This window comes from Ceratotherium simum, chromosome 22 (genome assembly GCF_057802395.1).
Source record: "Ceratotherium simum simum isolate JZ-2026a chromosome 22, ASM5780239v1, whole genome shotgun sequence".
NCBI lineage: Eukaryota > Metazoa > Chordata > Mammalia > Perissodactyla > Rhinocerotidae > Ceratotherium > Ceratotherium simum.
Window position 1 is genome coordinate 1,131,820 of NC_141921.1, and position 19,444 is coordinate 1,151,263.

The 19,444-nt window shown below is 36.0% G+C and overlaps 1 protein-coding gene across 9 annotated transcripts in view; it reads left to right on the top strand.

The window, feature by feature from the left end:
- MYSM1 (Myb like, SWIRM and MPN domains 1) overlaps positions 1–16,660 on the top strand; it is a 36,299-nt gene extending 19,639 nt beyond the window's left edge. For 3 of the 9 annotated variants that reach the window (XM_087445840.1, XM_087445842.1, XM_087445843.1), the window contains 13 exons: positions 48–178; positions 1,316–1,419; positions 2,683–2,760; positions 4,466–4,554; positions 5,741–5,773; positions 6,815–6,869; positions 7,246–7,296; positions 8,010–8,084; positions 8,912–9,100; positions 9,703–9,835; positions 13,944–14,049; positions 14,228–14,285; positions 15,299–16,660. In XM_087445840.1, the coding sequence (XP_087301966.1) occupies positions 48–178; positions 1,316–1,419; positions 2,683–2,760; positions 4,466–4,554; positions 5,741–5,773; positions 6,815–6,869; positions 7,246–7,296; positions 8,010–8,084; positions 8,912–9,100; positions 9,703–9,835; positions 13,944–14,049; positions 14,228–14,285; positions 15,299–15,466 (1,270 nt within the window). In that variant the 3' untranslated portion in view covers positions 15,467–16,660. The remainder of the gene's footprint in view (positions 1–47; positions 179–1,315; positions 1,420–2,682; positions 2,761–4,465; positions 4,555–5,740; positions 5,774–6,814; positions 6,870–7,245; positions 7,297–8,009; positions 8,085–8,911; positions 9,101–9,702; positions 9,836–13,943; positions 14,050–14,227; positions 14,286–15,298) is intronic. The other 6 variants (XM_087445841.1, XM_087445844.1, XM_014793812.2 and 3 more) reach the window with 6 other exon arrangements.
- Positions 16,661–19,444: the final 2,784 nt, after the last annotated feature.

A 19,444-nucleotide genomic window follows, 5' to 3' on the forward strand; every position in this document is an offset into this window, starting at 1 on the left:
CATGTTTTTATTTATCCAAAATCATTGTACTTCCATGTCTTAATTAGGGAGCTGTGCAAACCGAAATACTTAAATAAGACCTCAGTACGTCCTGGCCTGAAGAACTGTGGGGATGTAAATTGTATTGGACGGATTCATACATACCTCGAGTTGATAGGAGCAATCAATTTTGGATGTGGTAAAAATAAAACCCAACAACATCTTTTACTTGACCTTTTTTATCCTTACAGCACCCATTAATTTCTTTGATGGTTAGAATTCAAGTAGATTTAGTATAGATACAGAATTCAGAAAGATGCTATAACATTATGGAATAAATGTATTAGTGATATTTTGTTGTAAAACAAATTTCTGTTGATTATACTGTATTTCCCTTTAGCCTAGAGTGACAATTGGTGATGTCATTTTAAAGGAAAAATATTCAGCCTAAGTGGTAGAAATAATTTAAGAATACAGTTCTTTGTCAAGTAATTTTATGAAAAGTCTAATAATAGCCCATTTAATTTGCCAATACTGTATTAATGCTAGAAATACTGTCTAGTGATGTTTAAATAAAATAATTTATGAGCCTCTACACTTAAATGTAATAAAAATGCCAAAATATTTTTCCTAGAAGAAAGTTTCTTTCACCCTAGTTTTTCTTAAATTTAAAGTCGATGAATATGCATATTTTTAAATATATTCTGTGCTTTTATTGAATTAACCTGATACAAACATTTTGAAGAAATATAATAGCTGTAGTTGCAAAGTGATAAGGTAATTAGAACCTTGTAACCCGTGGTTTGAGAGAGTATGTTCTATATTCTGTGTCAATGAAAAGACAACTAACCAGAAAACTTCCTGTCAGAGATTATTTCATTTCATGTAGAGATGGATAGAATTTACAGTGTACTCTGGGGTCTGTCCTTCATCTCACTGTCTTCGTTTGCCCAAAGCACTATATATTGAGACTGGCTTTTCAGGAAAACTAAGGTGTCGTAGCTTCCTCAGCCACTAAAGGAAAAATGAAATCATGTTTTTTGTGTTAGATTTCCAAAGTTCGCAAAGTGGGCTTAGCACTCATTTAATCAGAAATTAAAGAAATTACGCATTGCCTAACTATCCCTTTTATTGAGATCTTCTTATAATAATAGCATTACTTTTATGTGAGAACTACCAAGTAGCACATCAAATGTGTGATTGTGGAATAAGGTAGAAGCTCGGATATAAAAAAACTTAGAAATTGGCTTACAGTTTATAGTCAGTGTAGATGGGTCTTCCTATTTAGCAAATGAGTTTCGTAAAATAATTGTTTTGTCTTCCTGACTTCCATTAGAACAGGCTGTATATAACAGGCCACAACCAGTTGATAAAGTACGAGTCCGAGACAGAAAAGAGACAGTGGAAGCATACCAGCTCGCCCAGCGTCTGCAGTCCATGGTAAGCAGTCAGCTCTCGCATTAAATGATCTCTCCAAATTGCACCTTACCCTGTTAGGTCACGTATGCCTACTTCTCTTCAACTGTTTAACAAATGGCCATTTAGTGGAAGAACATGTTTTCTCTTGTATTTCGTCTTAGCCATACACTTTTCTGCTTTCCATTCAGTTTCATGTTGGTTTATGAGGCAAAAACAAACCAAAAAACCTCAAAATTCACTGGCAAACTTTACACAGAAGCATAATATTTTGCTAGAGAGCTCTTAGACTGCTTGGTTTTGGTTTCTAAATCTAATGTATCTTTTAAAACTATACAGTTAAGCTCTTTTTTTCTCTTTCAGTTATCTTTTGTTTATTTGCTTAAAATTCTTACCTTAAGATTCAACTTTTTGGAATAGCTGTCGGAAATATTTTAGCCTTTATTTTTAATTCTTGAGGTTAATGAGTTTTACAGTATTTTAAAATTCGTGAATCTTATTTTAAAAATAACTGAACCTACAAGTCTCCTAAAAGGCAGAGTTATATTGTGACTTGTTGGTTTTACTAGTGAAGTAGGTTGTTAAATTGGTAATAGGTGAGATAAATGAAAAAAAGTATAGATGATCGAGTGGGTATTTTTCTCAGAGTGTTTAGGCTGTAAACCATGTCTACCTAGATTTACTTCATTAAGGAAGAATGTTTCAAATAGAGCTGCTGGAGATGGTGCTAGTCCTGCTGGCTTCTGGCAGCTGGTCCATTGTAAAGGCTTCAGTATTGAGGTTTGCAAAACTGGATATTAGTAATCCAGTCAACCAACTTTGTAATTTTTTACTATTTGAGTTAACTAGGCAATCTTTTCCTTTCTAAGGCTGAGATATAATTATTTTGCTTCTAGTTTTCAATGTTATACCTCTTGCTGTGTGTTTTTGCAAGTTTTTTACTACAAGTAAGGTTGAAAGGGAAGTCATTTTCTTGGTGGTTCTTTTCGATTTTAAAAATATTTTTTGTCCTAGTGTTTTAGCTCCCAAATGGTGAAAGGAAATGAAAATTAAAGAAGAAATCCAAGAAAAATTCAGAAAATCATCACTGATTTATTTCTGAGCAGAGTGCTATTGAACGTAAATTAATAAAATAAAATTTAGTCGGGCATTCTGATCAGAGCTTATATTTTAATGGAGAAATTAATTGGTGTTTAGAAAATTATCATTTTGGTTTTATATATTAACGTGCTGTGATTTCTCCAAGTTAATCTTGTTACTTTTTGCTTTATTTTAATCTCATCACAGCGCACAAGGAGACGTAGGGTCCGAGATCCATGGGGAAATTGGTGTAATGCAAAAGACTTAGAAGGACAAACATTTGAGGTAACTTTGACCTTTTCAAATAGCTTGTCAGTGAAAGTTGTTTTGTCAGTATATATTTGTATATCTTAAAGTCACATGTATTACATTTATTTTATATGTCTACTTCTATAGGTCTCCTCCCCATGTTAATTTGTTTGTCTAGAAGTCACCAGTAAACAAAGTAGAAGGCATTAATGGTGCAGTTTAACCAGGAATTTGACTCATTTTCAGAACATTGATGATCTTTCCCTAAATTCTGGTCTCTAGCTCAAGAATGTGTCAGGATGCCAGGAAGTTGGTATGCCCAGTTCATTTCAGTAAACATTTATCGAATGATATTCTGATACACCAGTTAAAATATTGTCCCAAGCATGAGACATAAATTGAATTACAAATATTAAAGTATTATTTCTATTAATAAAAACTATAGCCCTAAAAAGAAACATAAGCAACAGTACACACACAGTCTATGTATGTATAATTTGTTTGTGAACCAGTGTAGTAGAATGGAAAGAAGGTGCGAATGTGTACTTACTGGCTTTGTTACCTTCAACAATTTCTTAACCTCACTGAATCTCAGGTTGTTATTTATAAAGTGTGGCTAATAATACCTCCCTCAAAGGTTTGTTGTGAGAATTAAGTGAAATAAATGAAATAAAATGTATGAAGGTCATGTACTAGGTACTCAGTAAGCCCGGCATGTACATTACTCAATAAATGTTAGTTCTCTTCTTTCTCTCTTCCCTATTCCCTGCCCCCAACCTCACACCTGAGCACTGTTCTAGGCACCACAGTTAGTAATATGTGGTTCCTAAAAGGGACTTACATTTCTAGTAGGAAAGATAGAACCTGTGGAAAGTTCCATAAGATTGGTCCCAAGAAATATGAGGTCCTCCCAAAGGTGTGATCAGGGAAGATTTCACAGAAGATGTGATGTTTCATCTGTGACATGAAAGGCGAGCAGGAGAATCTCAAAATGTGGAAAAGTAGGTGAGGGCATCCCAGGCTGAGGGAACGGCATAAGCAAATGTATGGATGTGGGAAAATACCAGACATATTCTGGAAAAGGTGCATAGTTCATTTGGACTAGAGTGTAAGATTGGTGATGGAAATAGAATGAGAGAGATTTATTTTATACTTGTAAAGGACTTAGTATGTCAGACATTACTGTCAGTATTTCACAAACATTAACTCATTTAATCTTCACAATAACACCATGACGTTGTTATTGTTCCCATTTTAAAGATGAGGAAACTGAAACACAGAAAGCTTCACTAACTTGGCCAGGGTCACCTAGCTAGTAAGCAGCAGAGCCAGGCATTCTACCTCCAGAATCTGTGCTCTTTATCGTTATGCTGCTGTGTCTCTCAGTTGGGAAAGAAAACTCAGCACAGTAGGACTTGGTGACTAGAAATGGGAAATAAGTAAGAGGAAAGGCTCAGGTGATTCTGAAGCTTTTGAACCTGGGTGACTGGTACCATTAATTGAAATGGGCAAGTCAAGAGATGGAGTAAATTTTAGGTTTGGTATGGCTGTATATTTTGGAACCATTTTTTAATATATTATCCAGCATTTCTATTTGTTAGTAGCAGGAAGGAGACACATCTACATCAACTTTGTCTTGTTACTCACACGTCCTCAAATATGGTTTTCAAGGAGTATTTTTTTTTTTTTTTTTTTAATTCTTGTCAGTGGTTGATTGATCAACTGGTGTTGTATGTTTTAGCATCTCTCTGCTGAGGAGTTGGCAAGAAGAAGAGAAGAGGGAAAATGCAAACCTGTTAAATCTTCAAAAGTGCCAAGGCCAACAAAAAGGTGATTCTTTTTAACTTATCACAAATGCTTAGAAAAATGTATGGAAAAAATGTCCAATGTAGCAACATTATATTGTTCACATTAAGTTTAAAAATACTGCTAAAATTTTTGAAATTTTTTATTTCAGTTTTATTATCAATTTGGGAGACCTTGAGCAAAACTTTAATTTGTTCAGGTTTAGTGAATGTAAGATCCAAGATATCTTGTAAAGGGGACTTGTTTATGACAGGTGGTCATTCAGCTCCTTAGATCTTATGAATAGGTAACCTCATGAAATGACTAGTGCTCTCTTTGGTTGGGGCTGATTGTTAGCAAGGTTTTTTAATAATCTAAAATTTGTAACTTATAACATTAAGGATCACCAAATAAGTTAAATGACTTGATTTTCTAGACCCTTACTTCCTGCAGATGCCCCGTTGAATAGACTATAGTTTTGTCAGTGTCCCTTTTAAAACAAGATATCCAGGAATGCCACTAGGTCATTTTCAGTGGAAAGTGCCCTGGTACTTAACCAGTTGTATGTCCCTGGGTAAGTTGCTTAAGGCCTTTTTAAGCCTTGGGTCCTCATTTATAAAATAATAACTATAATAGCCAACATTGTTAGCTGTTTTAAGCACTTCGTGTATGTCAACTCATTTAATCCTCATAACAACCCTATGCAATAGTTAATATTATTATTCTCATTTTATAGATGAGGAAACTGAGAGGCACAAAAAAGTTGAGTAACTTTCCCGTGCTTGTTAGTGGTGGAGCTGTCATTTAAACCCAGGCATTAAGGCTTAAGAATCCATATTCCTGACGGTTACATTATATATCACCTCTCTAAAATAAAAATTAAAACTTACAGTTGTGAGAATAAATTAAATGAGATAGACTATGTAAAAAATAGAGGCATTCATAAACTAGGACTCCTCATTTAGTATCCATTTGATTTTCTGAATCTAAATGAGACACATTTATTGTGATTTTGAAGTCATTGTTCCAGTTTGTCAGAATTTTCATAAATTCAGATCCGCTTTTTTCACGTTAGCCTTCTTAGCTTTGAATCACAACAGTTCAGTAAGCTTGCCTTTTCTCCCACTGGTCACTGATTAAAATGTTTAACTGAGGTAAATGCAGATCTCACATTATTATTCTATTGGCTATATGTTACCACAGTTAACCCATATTTCTTCATCTTATGCAGAATAATCATAACAGATGTCTTGCTTACATTCAGGTAAAATATATTTAGTCTTTTTGAGTCTACTAGTGTCTAGCAGATCATTCCTATCAAAAATGAAATTTAGGTTTTACTTACCACGATAACTTATATTTTCATGAACCCATTATTTTTCTTAGTAGTCACCTCTTCACTTGCTAAAGGCTCACAAATTAGCTATTTAATAATCTTTTCTAGAATTTTCCCATTGTTCAACATCTGATTCCTCTGCTTCTAAAGTCTGCTTTTTTATGTTTTGAAAAGAAGCCCAGTAATTTCCTATTCTTAGTCCTCCAATTATTTTCCCATTCTCTTCGGCTCTCAGAAAAGGTTGACTGTGGTTTCATGTTATGGTTCTTCAGTGCTCTGGCTCATGTATGCTCTCTTCCTGTTTTCTCATCTATCTTGGCTTTTAGTCCTGCTCACTGCCAGTTATGTTAACATGAACATGTTCCTTGTTTGTTTGGTTTTTTTCTTTCTCTGAACATAACCTAAAAAAACCTCTTTATTGTTCCTAATATTTTTCTCAAACCTCAATTCTTTACTGGTCACAAAGCCTTTCTAACATTTCTCTCAGATTTACACATGCTTTTGAATCTAGCCTTGGTTAGATGCTTCTCTTTCCATCTTTTTTTACTTTTTCATTTTAAAATATGTGTTGTCATAGAACTTTCTATATATATATTAATTTCTTAAGCAGACGTGTTTGCCATTTATTCATTCAACGAATATTTATTGAGTCCTTACTCTATGCTCAGCACATAATTGTACTGACAGAAGTATTTTTGAGAAACTTCCATCTTTCTTAAAGAAATTGACAACAGAATTACTTTTTCCCAAAGGTCCTGTCATTTCCCATTTTTTTTATCAAGTCCAAAAGAACAGTGCTTCTTTCAAAAGGGAATGTCCTAAGAAATTCTCCTGGTTTAATATTTTTTCTCACTCAGACAGAATTTAGGTTTAGATTGTTGATAAACATTTTCAAATGTGTAAATAAATGTTATTTTTCTGATCTTGTTACTGAGATTATACTAGAAGTGATTTTTTTTTCTTTTTCAGCTCATTTGATCCCTTCCAACTGATACCTTGTAATGTTTTCAGTGAGGAAAAGCAGGTACTACTTATGATCACCGAATGACCATAAATAATGCTCCTGTCAGACGTGAAATATTCCTTCCTTTCTTTCTCTAAAAGAAAAATATATTTTCTTTTTTTATGCACAAGGCCTATATGTATGTGAAAGATTGGACAAGTAGAGGTACATTAAGGGTCAGATGAATGATAGAAATGGGAAATGGGAGAGAGTTTCTCCATGTTGGGGTTGAAAATGATATATTTTTTTTAAAAAAGTCTGGTTTGCACTGAGCCTTAGTTGTGGTGAGAACTTGATGTGATAGGTAAAGGAGAAAAGGGTGGACGTTCCGGTTAGGGAGAACAAAATCTCTATTTTTATGCTCCCCCATTTTTTTTTTTTTTTTTTTATATTTCAGGAGCCATTTCAGGTGAAAGTGGCTTCAGAAGCACTTTTAATAATGGATTTGGTAAGGATAATCTATTGTGTTTACTTAGTTATTCTGATTTCTATTCTTGTGTATTTTTATTGCAGGCATAAGAGAGTATGGAAGACGTGTATTTTGGATCTTAACTATCCTCTTTTACAAGGAATCTAAAAATAAGTCTTTTCTTTTGGAGAAAAGCCAAACAATTGCATGTTTCCATATTTTAGAGAAAATAAATTAATGTGAGTTTTTGCAGACTGTTTATCATCATTAACCCTATTTTCATTTCCTAGTATCCTTTGTCTGCTGCCTTCTAGATAACTGCGACAAAGCACAACTATAATTTGGAGGTTCCTTGTTTGCAGTAAATCGCTGAGCCTTCCAATTTGTTGTGTGTTTGTTTATGATATTTTTCTATAGGAGGACCCAGAGTGATTTTTACTTTGTATCCTTATGAGACCTTTCCCAAACAGGGAGAGCAAATGATATCTTCATTTTGTAAATGAAAACATGGCATCTTGGAGTGTTTGAATGTTTAGTTCAAAGCTTCTCAGCTGGCAGTGAAGATATATCTGAGATCTTAGGTCTCTGTGCGCTGAGCCTAGCATCTGGTTCCTCTACTGTGCTACTTTTATTTTAGAAAAACGTAATTACCATACTTGTAGATGACTCTCCTGTGATAAGTGAGTTTTATTCTGATTTTTTGTCAGGTGGGTTTGTATGTTTGAGCTAAGTCTATCTTGTATTTCTTTTAGCATGCTCATGTTTCTATGGCAGAAGTGATTGGTCTGTTAGGAGGAAGATACTCAGAAGTTGATAAGATAGTTGAAGTAAGTTCTCTCTTTTAAAAAACTTTTTAATTATTTAATCCTGCTGCCATACAAAATGTTTTTTAGATTACAGTGGATATAATTAAAATATAGAGTTTACCTATGATATAAATGATAATATGCAAATGTAGAAAGTTATATATTCCCAGAAGTGACTTAACATTCCATATACAGTCATGCACTGCATGATGATGTTTCAGTCAGTGACAGACCACTTATACCACGGTGGGCCGATAAGGTTAGTACCATGTAGCTTAGGTGTGTAGTAGGCTGTACCACCTAGGTTTGTACACTCTTGTGGTGTTCACACAAGGACGAAGTCACATAACGATGCATTTCTCAGAACATATCCCTGTCATTAAGCAACGCATGACTGTTTTGAGCACCTGTTTACTTTTACCACCGAGAAAGAGGGAACACTGCCAGGCTTTGGTTCCTCATGGCCTTCACCAGTAAAAAGCTATAACTCCTAAGAGGCCATAAACATGTGCTAACCTTATAGTTGAAACTGGTGTGTATCATTCTGTTGAAATTATTACCATAAATAATAGGGGTCATTGAAAGACTATGTACAGATATTGTATCAGCTGACCTGGAAATTAATAATTATCATGACCTTGTTTGAGTAGAAAAATGGATCCTGAGTTCCAGGCATACAGTCACTTTTGGAGTGTAATTATTGTGCAAGTTAAAGGCTGCCTGTGGTATTGTCAGATAAAAGCTTGACTCTAAAAAGTTTCTGTATCTATATATGAAAGAACTGAAACATTAAAGTAATAGAATTAACAGGATTTCAGTGTAATCATATAAGGATTAATCCTTTATAGGTCTGTGCAGCAGAACCCTGTAACAGTCTGAGTACAGGACTACAGTGTGAGATGGATCCTGTCTCACAAACACAGGCCTCGGAAACCTTGGCTGTACGAGGCTATAGTGTTATTGGATGGTATCATTCTCATCCTGCCTTTGATCCTAATCCTTCCTTACGAGATATTGACACTCAAGCCAAATATCAGGTGTGTTTGTAGGGCTTATGTGTATGTAGCTGTAAATAATTGCACATTCTCTCCCCTCTCATCATTTTCTGTTAAATCAATATACTTTTTAACACTTCTAGGAAAATGTTGCATTTCTAATATTCTTTACATCTGGAATTTTGAAATAACTTGCATTTTTTTCTGATTACAAGAGTAATACATGTTTATTTAAACATTTGGAAAATCAGCTATTTTATTTAATACAGATAATTTTGTTTGATATGTGAATGTTTTTGCTGTAGATAGCTGTTTGAATAAATTGTTAACATATTAATAAAGATTACAACTGAAGGGTAATGAATATAATTTGTAAAAATATTTATGGCAAATATGGATCTTGCAGGCCAGGTGATCTTTTTAAGGGTCGTTTCAGGTTGGGTTGAACACATTACGGCCTGAAAAATTGACTGTGTGGAATGAATATATAAGACATTACATTTAGCTGCTGTTTGGATATGAAGGTTTTATCACACCTTTGTGTTCCCTTTTCCTCCATTAGATGTTTAAAATGTTGGTATGGGTAAATACTGACTTTTAAATTTATGTAGTTGAAACAAATTCTACTTTTCCTTTAATTGTAGAGTTACTTCTCCAGAGGCGGTGCAAAGTTCATTGGAATGATTGTTAGTCCTTATAATCGAAACAATCCTTTACCTTATTCCCAGATTACCTGCCTGGTTATAAGTGATGAAATTAGCCCAGATGGCTCATACCGTAAGTTTTCAACAAAACTTCATCCTATTTCTGCCTTTATTTCTTTGAATCTTACAAATCAAAGAATTTACAGCTATGCAAAACTATGTGATGGAAAAGTTTGTGCCCTCAACTAGGGAATCACTGTTAGCACAGCATGCAGTGCAGCCACCCTCTTCCCTTTTATGATACTCTTCTAGGTTCAAGTCCCTACTGTGTTACCACGGCCACTGGGCAAAAGGATTACAACGTGGAGAAAAGTCGTGGCCAAGCAGTGTGCGTGTTAGGTACTGGAGACGCTGCAATAAGCAAAATAGACAAAGTCTATTGTTATGAAAATTTTTTGATAAATGCAAACTGACTTTCTCTACGATGGCATTCAAATAAAAAAAATAAAAAGAAAAATGCCCACCCTACTACCAGCTCTCCATGACCTCTCAGTTTAGGCTTAACAATAGCTAACTCTATTTTTATATCTCTTAGTTTCCACTCTATCTCAAGAAAGAATTTGGTTGGTTTAGCCTGTCATATGACTTGGTTCCTTTGGGATTTATGTCCACTTCTGGCCCAGTCAACTCTGGTTGGATAGGGAATTAGTGTAGCAGACTAGGGAAGGTAGGGGAGGGTAAGAGGGGAATGTGGGTGGAAAGGAAAAGATTGGAGGAAACAATTGACATCTCTAGGATACTGATTCTCTCTTCTCTGTCCTTACTACCACTGCTCTCGTTCACTGTCCTCTCTGGGTACTGTCACTGCTTGTTGTCCTCTCTCCCATTAGTCCATGGGCTCCTTGAAGGTAGATATTGTATTATACTCATTTTTCTATCCTCAGTTTCTAGCACAAGGCCTGGCGTAATGTAGGTAATAAATGAATGTTTGCTTAACAAATTAATTTCTTCATTCTTAATGATGTCACTCAGATGCTCTCTCTTTGGTAAAGACCCCAGCACTACCCCCATGTCATTTACTATTAGTTGCTCTGTTCTTTGTGCACCTGCAACACTTGTTTCCTACCTTCATGATCACTTTTGTCTTTTAATGTAATTCATCTGTTGATCGTGCCTTGCTAAACTGTGAGCCCCAAAGAGCAGGAACTGCGTCCTCTTTGTCTTTGTATCACCAGCAGCTAATCAGTTGCCTTGCACCTAGGAAGTGGTCAGTGCTCTGTAGGTTTTTATTGAATGAATAATATTGACATTAACTTTAGTCCAAAATGCCCACTTTGAGCATAGCACATATATACCTCATTGTTTAGCCCAGTATAATTTTACAAAAAGTTACAAAAGGAGGAATCACAATTAACTTGTTTTCAATTTAAATCATTTCTTAATGTCACAATCTGCTAGATTTTGGGAGTGAGGCTCTTCTCTGATGCTGTCCAATACAGTAGCTACTAGCCACATGTGACTTTAAATCAATTAGAATTATATGAAATTTAAAATTCAGTTTCTAGAGTTCCACTTCTGGCCAAAGTGAAGTAACAAGGACCTGTCTGAAACAACCAAAAAACTGGACATAATATTTAAAACAATGGTATTTAGGATGTAACATCAGGCAGTAAAGGGATATGATTGCTGGGAGATGGAAACAAATGAAGTGAGCCCAAAATTACCCTAGCTTACTGACTTAAAAGAGTTATCACGTATGGCACAAGGAAGAGAAACCCACCTAGAGCCTGGCAGACTTTGAGTTGAGGTGATGGAGGTGAGACCAAGGCAACTCACTTTTCAGGACAGAGTACCAGAGAGCAGAAATCCACATTGAGAGCAAACTCCAGAAAAGGTACAGATTTAGTATTTAGCAAGATGCAGACCAGCACTTGCCTGGGCAGAAACCCCCAGACGGAGGAGAGAGCTGCTTGAAAGGATTAGAGGGAGCAGTACTAGATGCTCACATAAGCTGCCGTGGACAGAGCACAAGTATCCAACGTTATCATTATTGCAGCAATTTCTGTTGGGCAGAGATTCTCTTAAATGACTTGACCATTATCAACACTGCGTATTAGGCCTTAATCCTAAATCCATCACTTTGATCCTCTTGGAAACCCTCTGGTTCAAGAATTAAGATTTTCTAGAAGCCTTAGTTAGGATACTTTGTGTTACATTACTTTTAACTTGGGTCCTATCTTTATTTATTTATTTTTTAAAATTTTTTCTCTGTTAGGTATATACACAAATCATATCTTTAAAATATCTGTAATGGTTAAGCGTTTTCTGTGCTTGTAATAGGCAGGAAATATACGTAGTGATTAGTTTTCTGATATTTTAGTGGGTAAAAATATTCAGTACAAAAGGAAATTTTTACTGGTTTTAGTGCCCTTTTTTTAACCTAGAAAAATATTCTTAATGCTAAATAGAGCTATATATATTGTGTGTGTGTGTGTGTGTGTGTGTGTGTTTTCATGGTTTGCCATCAGCGCAGAGTGAAAATGCATTAATTTACCTCTCTTTATTCTTGTTTTAACTTTCATTAAGAGTAGGAGTTGGTAACCTGGATTCAGATCCCAGCTCTGACATTTATTGGTTATTTTGCCTCAGGCAGATTACTTAACCTCTCTTATTCTCCTTTGCCACATCTGTAAAATGAGAAAAAATTATTACCTTGCTTACAGGGGTAAAGATTGTCAGTAATGTATGTAAAGAGCTTAGCAAATAATAGGTCTTCGATAGGTAGTTATGATTATATGTTGTCTGTGCTTCATAGGTAATCAAAGCATATCAAGTAAATGATTGTTATCACCAAAAGGAGTTTGCTTAATAGCTTGTGGACTGTAATGTGTCACTTCAGCTTTTGGAGGGGAGAAAATGAAATGGAGAAGAATTGAGAAATGAAAAGTTCAGTTATCATCAGGCCTGCTCTTTCCTTCCCTCTTTCCATACACCTGAAAAAAATGAGGAAAAAAAAGCCTTTGAGAGCATATTGACGAACTGTGCTTATATTTTGAGGAAGTATAGTTGGGTTTTTTTCTTTTGCCTTCTGATTTGTTGGCATTTCATTTACTTGAAAAGCCTTATGGTGGCAGACACCCAGTTGAGAGGCAGTGTAATTTAAAGGTTAAGAACGTCAACTCGAGCCAGACTGCCTGGGCTCAAATCCTGGCTCTGCCTCTTCCTGGGTAGTTATATATGCCCATGAACAGGTTAGTTACCTTCTCTGTGGCTCAGTGTCCTAATCCAACAACAAAAATGGGGCCCGTGGTAGTAGCTAGTTCATTGAAGTGGCCGCACGTGTGGATAAAGCACCTCAAGCCTGGTGCGTGGTAAACATGTGTTATTATGGTGGTGGCTGTTGGTAATGAGTCAGCTGAGCTTTTCTTTAATATGCTGTAAGTACAGTTGCATGGGAATCTTGAAGGATATGTGAGAAATTTCCAAGTAGGCTCAGCCTTTGATGTCTTTTCCTTTCTAGCTGTGTACATGATATCCACCCCTTGGGCTCCTTTCCTCCAGAGTTGAGCGTGACACCTTTGACTCGAGTGCGGCTGCTGCCTCTCCAGAATTAGTCCTGTTCCCTGTCTCGTCTTAGATGAGCACCTGTTGGGAGGTGGAAGGAGTGTGGGCTCAGAAGCCAGGCACACCTGCTAGGGTTGTGCTCCACGCTCTTCCACTTCACTAACCTAAACAGGTAGCTTAACCTGTCTCGGCCTCAGTTGTCTCATCTGTTAAATAGGAATTATGCTGCCTACCTTATAGCATTGTTGTCAGCTTGACAACCTATGTAGAAAAAAATCACTGGCGTGGAATATGTCTTGGTTTGCCTAGGTCAGACCCAGGTTAAGCCTGTGGTTCTGGCACAATTATGAATAGTGCCCCCTTTTACGCAAAAAGTCTCTTGGTTTGGATGATAAATTGTGTGATCATCCTATCTCTCACAATTCTTTGCATAGAATTGTCATGCAAATGGCACTTTTACTCTTTTATTGTTATTAATTGCTTGGTATTAATATGCTTGATGTATCAAGTTCAGCCAGGCAATAAATATTTGATGAATGCCCACTATGTTTAAAGTGCTGCTCAACTGGTCTGCCAAGCTGTGGTCGTGAAAACACTGAAGAGAATTTTAAGTAATTAAAAGGAGACTGGAGATTTAAGAAATAGTTGATGAAATGTGCTGCTTTATGCTTTTCTAGGTTTACCTTACAAATTTGAAGTACAACAGATGTTAGAGGAACCTCGGTGGGGATTAGTGTTTGAAAAGACAAGATGGATAATAGGAAAATACAGGCTGTCCCACAGGTATGTGCTGTGGTTTGAGATGGTTGCCTGTCTGTAGCGTTTCTCATTAAATTCTCTTTGAGAGAAAACCCAAGTTAAATATAAAATTGTGATGTACGGCATCAGTGATGGTTTATTACAAAACTGATTAGCTTATAGTATTTGTTTCATTGGTTTCTTTTCATATTTCTTCCAACAGCAGTGTCCCCATGGATAAAATCTTTCGCCGGGATTCTGACCTGACTTGTTTGCAGAAAGTAAGCTGCCCTCATTTTAATTGGTTCTGTTGTTCACAGATTCTAAAGCTATTCATCTCGATGTGTTTTCCCATGATGCCTAATGCTTTGTGGATACATTTTCTGTGTTTCCTTTATTGCTTTTTCCTTTCTAAAATTAATTTCTAAGAGATAATTAGTAATGTGTTTTGTTGCCCACGCTTGCATGTAGAAATAATAGTATTTTAGAATAAATTTGTCAGTGTTGGCTGATAAATTTCTTGGCAGATTATTATTGTACACAATGGGGAACATTTTTCTCATTTTATTAAATTCAAAAGCATCATGTTTCCGTTTAGCTTTAACAATTGATCATTTTTAAGAATGATAATATAAATCTAAGAATTAAATTTAAATGATCATTTTATTTAACTTTTTGGTAAGAAATAAGAGTAGTGAATTCTTTTATTTCACCTCTAGTTTTGTTTCTATGAGTATAATGAGTTAAGACCAGAAGACTGGCAACATTTGTCTGTCTTTTTTTTTGGTAGCAATTTGAAAATAGAAAATTTAAACATATTAAGTTTATTTTTAATGTTTTTTACCTTCTTCTATTATAGCCTTTCTCTTTGTTCTGTTGGAAGAGTAACATGCACATTTCCCAGGAAATAGACTATAGCATCCTAATTTTGAAATGGTAGAGTCCTGTGTATATACATAGATTTTTATCTTACAGGATTATTTTGCTTTGTTAATGTAGCTACTAAAAAAAGAATCAAGGTCACATATTTGTCCAAAGGAGAAAGCGTCACATGTGTATAAGGTTTGTCTCTATATAGAATCATAAAGGGACTAACCTAAGCCTTCCTCAACAGTGACTTCCTACACTCCATGATTATGGAACACAAGTTTATCTTTAAGCACATTTAGGGAGAATGTTTCTCATTTGACCATTAGAAAATGCGAGATTTGGAAAGGGATAAAATAATGATAATAATGCAAATCCTCTTTTACACTTTTTATGTATTTAAATATAAAACTTTTTTTTCAACCAGCTTTTGGAGTGTCTGAGGAAAACTCTGAGCAAAGTCACCAATTGCTTCATTGCTGAAGAATTCTTGACTCAAATAGAAAATCTATTCCTTTCCAATTATAAAAGCAAACAAGAGAATGGAGTGGCTGAAGAGAACTGTACTGTGGGTCCAAAGGACTTATTAATGTAATTATTTTAAAGTAAGGCATTTTAATCTTGACACAGTAGATCCTACTTTCAAAGTTATAACCTTGAAATTATTGTAATTTAGTTAACCATGGCACGGCTTTGATCTTTTTTCTCTAGTTCACAAAATCTAAACTTTGCCATGTAAATCACGTGACAAGAAAGAGATGTGTACTTGTTTTCGTATAGTGATGATGAGAATGTTGTGTAAAGCAGGGTCTCCCAAGGTGCTCCAGTCCTGCCGTGGCAGTAAGCAGTGCAGTAGGCTCTGAGGGTGATCTGTTTTACTGTTGTATTCAGGTTGATGAGTGGAACGGGTCTCTAATTTTTATTGCTCACCCAACTCACCATTCTGTTTTGGTATCTCATGTCTCGTTAGGAGCATTCATTCTTTCTGTGTGTTTGGTAAGATTCATTTATGGTTGCAAATGAGATCCAGAAGGGGGGTCACTGAGGTAATTATCATAGTTGAGAACTACTGGTATAATAAATCTGACAATGTGCTATGGGAGGCCAGGGGAGGCATATGGAGTAAAATCTGAAAAATAGAAAAGAGACCCAAAGAAGAGAATCAAATTACCAGTTTTTAAATTACAGATTGTATTTAATTACATTTTGTATGGATATCAGATACATAAAATATTAGGTTCACCTATATGTCCACTTACCTTAGTGTATGTGATAAAACCTCGTTTAACTGGAACACAGGTAAGCATAACCCTCAAACTAGATTTTTTTTTTTCCCCTACTACTTGCTATCAGAAAGAGGCAAATTGCAATAATGCTTAAATAAATCAAGAGATTTAATTTTAAAAACAAGAAAGCCTTCCAGGACGTATTACATATTCAGCCCAGTTTCATATACTTTCTGAATCCAGAACAGAGGTCAGCAAACTTTTTGTATAAAGAGGCAGTTAGTCAATAACTTAGGCTACATACTGTCTCTATCAGACATTCTTCTTTATATTTTTTTACAACCCTTTAAAAATGTAAAACCGTTCTTAGCTCATAGGCCTCACAAAAAACAGGTTGCTGGTTGTTATCTTCCAACCTCTGCTCTTGAGAATTGCAAACACTGCGAATTTATTTTCAGATACATGAGCCTTTGACACTGAACAATCTTGCCTCATCTTCAAACAACGAAAGTTAAAATTGTGATTTACATTTAGGTATGTTTTCAAATAAAAGTTAGCAATCATGCTGCCTGATTTATTCTAATAGATTTTAGTTTATTTCTGTTAACCATAGAATTGATTTATATCCATTCTGTAAGCATTCTTATTACTGACAGTTTTATTACATTTCCTCTGGGTATGATTCTCTGTTTTTCCCCTTTTTTGGAGGTAATCAATAGCCAAGGATGAACAAGACAATATTGGAAGGAGCAGGGAGCCAGTGTTAGATGACCTGGGTCTTGACTCAACCTTGTGATTTTGGGGATATAGTTTACCTTCTCTAGGCCTAAATTCTTGTGTAACTGAGGTTGAAATTATCTTCCTAGCATCCTTCCAGGTCTAAAATCTTGTGGTTCATTTTAATAGTCGACGACTTACCTGGAACTTTATATTGTGAGATGGTACAGTTCTCAAATTAACAAATGTGTTTAAAGAAAACTGGTAGTATTTTCCATTTCTCTATATGCATTTAGGATAAACAAGGAAACATAACTTATAAAGCAATTACTTTGGGGACTGGGGGATATAAGAGCTATAGACCAAAAGTCAGGAAACCTGCATTCTTACCCTAATTCTGTTACCAGCTTTGCTGTGTGACAGTGATAAAGTCATATAACCTGTCTGGACCTCAGGCTCTTTACCTGTAATTTAAGGGTCTAAATTTTATGACTTAGTATTTCCTTCCACATGCAGAAAGCCTGTGGTTCTGTAAAAGGTAGTAATTCATTCCTTCGTACTCTTCCTTTTGACATATTTTCCTTGTTGTACATCGGGAACAGATCCTAAAAAGTGGTAATAAGTACTTCGTTGACATTTGCCTGTAATATTGATGAATTTGGGTGATTGAAAATAGTGGAAATTGTTAAAAGTTCTGTCCTCAAATCCTCTGCATGCCAGTGGTTAACCCTATTTACTAACCTAAGCCATACTGTGAGGAACTCAAAGATGGTAATCTTCAGAGTTTAGAGCTTCGAAAGCACAATTTTTAAAATAATATTTACTGAGTGTTTTTTTCTCCTGGAGTACATTTATCTTATAAAATATTTTTTAAAAAACAGAGAAGCATAAGTAAAATAAAAATATCTCAGTCCTCCTATCTAGAAAACCACAGTTAACATTTTAGTGTAAATCCTTCCCCAGTGTTTTTTGGACCATGTAGTTTTAGAACATTGAAATCTGTGATATTTTCGTCCCCTCCTCCCTTATTCATTCACCCTGCTTCGTTTTCTCTCTGATCATATTCTTAAGACATTTTTGTAACTGCAGGTGTCCACATTCCTGTCACTGTCAACCTTGGGCTACTGAAGGTAGTTGGAGCCAGGGCCTCAGAGAAGCACAGAGGAGTCTAGAACTGAGTGGCAGTGTGATACAGGAAGTTCAGGAGGCAGGTCTCAAAGGAAAACCTACCTCCAGTAATGTTTACAGGAGTGGAGATAAGACTTGAGAACATCCAAATCTCTTCATCCTCCTGTAGTTCTTACTATTACACAAAGACAATAAAATAATGAACTTAATTTTTTTTTTCTTTTTCCATCTTGGCTAGTGGAAATTGACACTAGTACTTCGCCACTGTTAGACTTAGCCCTCTTTAAAAATCTAATCCCAAAGTAACATTCAGAAAAAAGACGATCAACAAGATCGGACTCTCCTTCCCCTCCATTGTGTCAGCCTTGAACCATTGGCCTATATTCAAAGCTGCATTATGGCTTTTTTGGGCCTTAGACGCTTTTGCCACCTTGGACCTCTTCTTCCATAAAAAATTAAAAATTAATACATTACGATTGGATTTGTATAAAATTAATATTATATATAAACATGTCCTTCAATCTAAAAGTTCAGTTTTTTTCTTCTGAATTTAAAAGAAATTAGAACATTTTCATGGGCCTCTAAAAGGATTGTGGGCCTGAGGTGTGGTGCCTCACAGATGAGCTGGTCCTGCCTATATTCTGAAAGGTATTGTTGGAAAAAACTACCCTCTCCCCGCTCTCCCCTGTGAAGCCTGCCTCACAAGCCCTCAGGCAGCTCTGCCACCCCAGCCAAGAACATTGCAGTTCCCTGCGGCTTTAGATCTATGGACGTGAACTTCCTTCTTTACTCCTTCTTTACTCCAACTCATGAGTATTGCCTTAGGACCATTCATCCTCAAAAAAAGGTAGGAGACAGTGGTTAGTTTTAGTTTTCAGGTAGATGTTTTTGTTCTGATCCTTCATCAGTAGTTTTGAAACTCATGCCACACACCTATCGCCTTCATCCCCACTCCCTCTACTTCTTAACCTCTCAGCATTTAGGTACAAGATCGTTCATTCTGTCATTTGCTGAGAGCAGGGCCTGAAGAGTAGAGTTGAACAGACCCATTCACGTTTCCCGGAAGCTGATTAATGCTACCCCAGCCTTCTCTCCATAACTCCTCCCCTATTGGAGTGGGGTGAGGGGTGTGCTGTGCAGACTGTCGGCAGAGTCAGAGCTTCTGCAGCTGTCTGGGCAGCAACAGAGACTGGCCTCAGCATGCCAACCTGAGCAGCCCTCCTGCTTTTCAGTTTCCCTTGTTTATCTTGCTGGATCCTAGTGCACTGGGCTGTAGGACCTGGAGGAATGTTATTCAGTGTGTATAGTCAGGACTCCCTAGGATTGATGCTTTGTCCTGTACTTACAAAGAGCCATATGACACCGTACCACCTGGAATGTAGCTACCTGTCCTCACATCATCAACAGGAATCAGTTGGTGGATTTCTCAGTAGAAATTAAGTCAGGGTACCCAAATTTTGTTTTCCTTTTCACCTACACTCTCCTCTACCAATAGCTAGAGA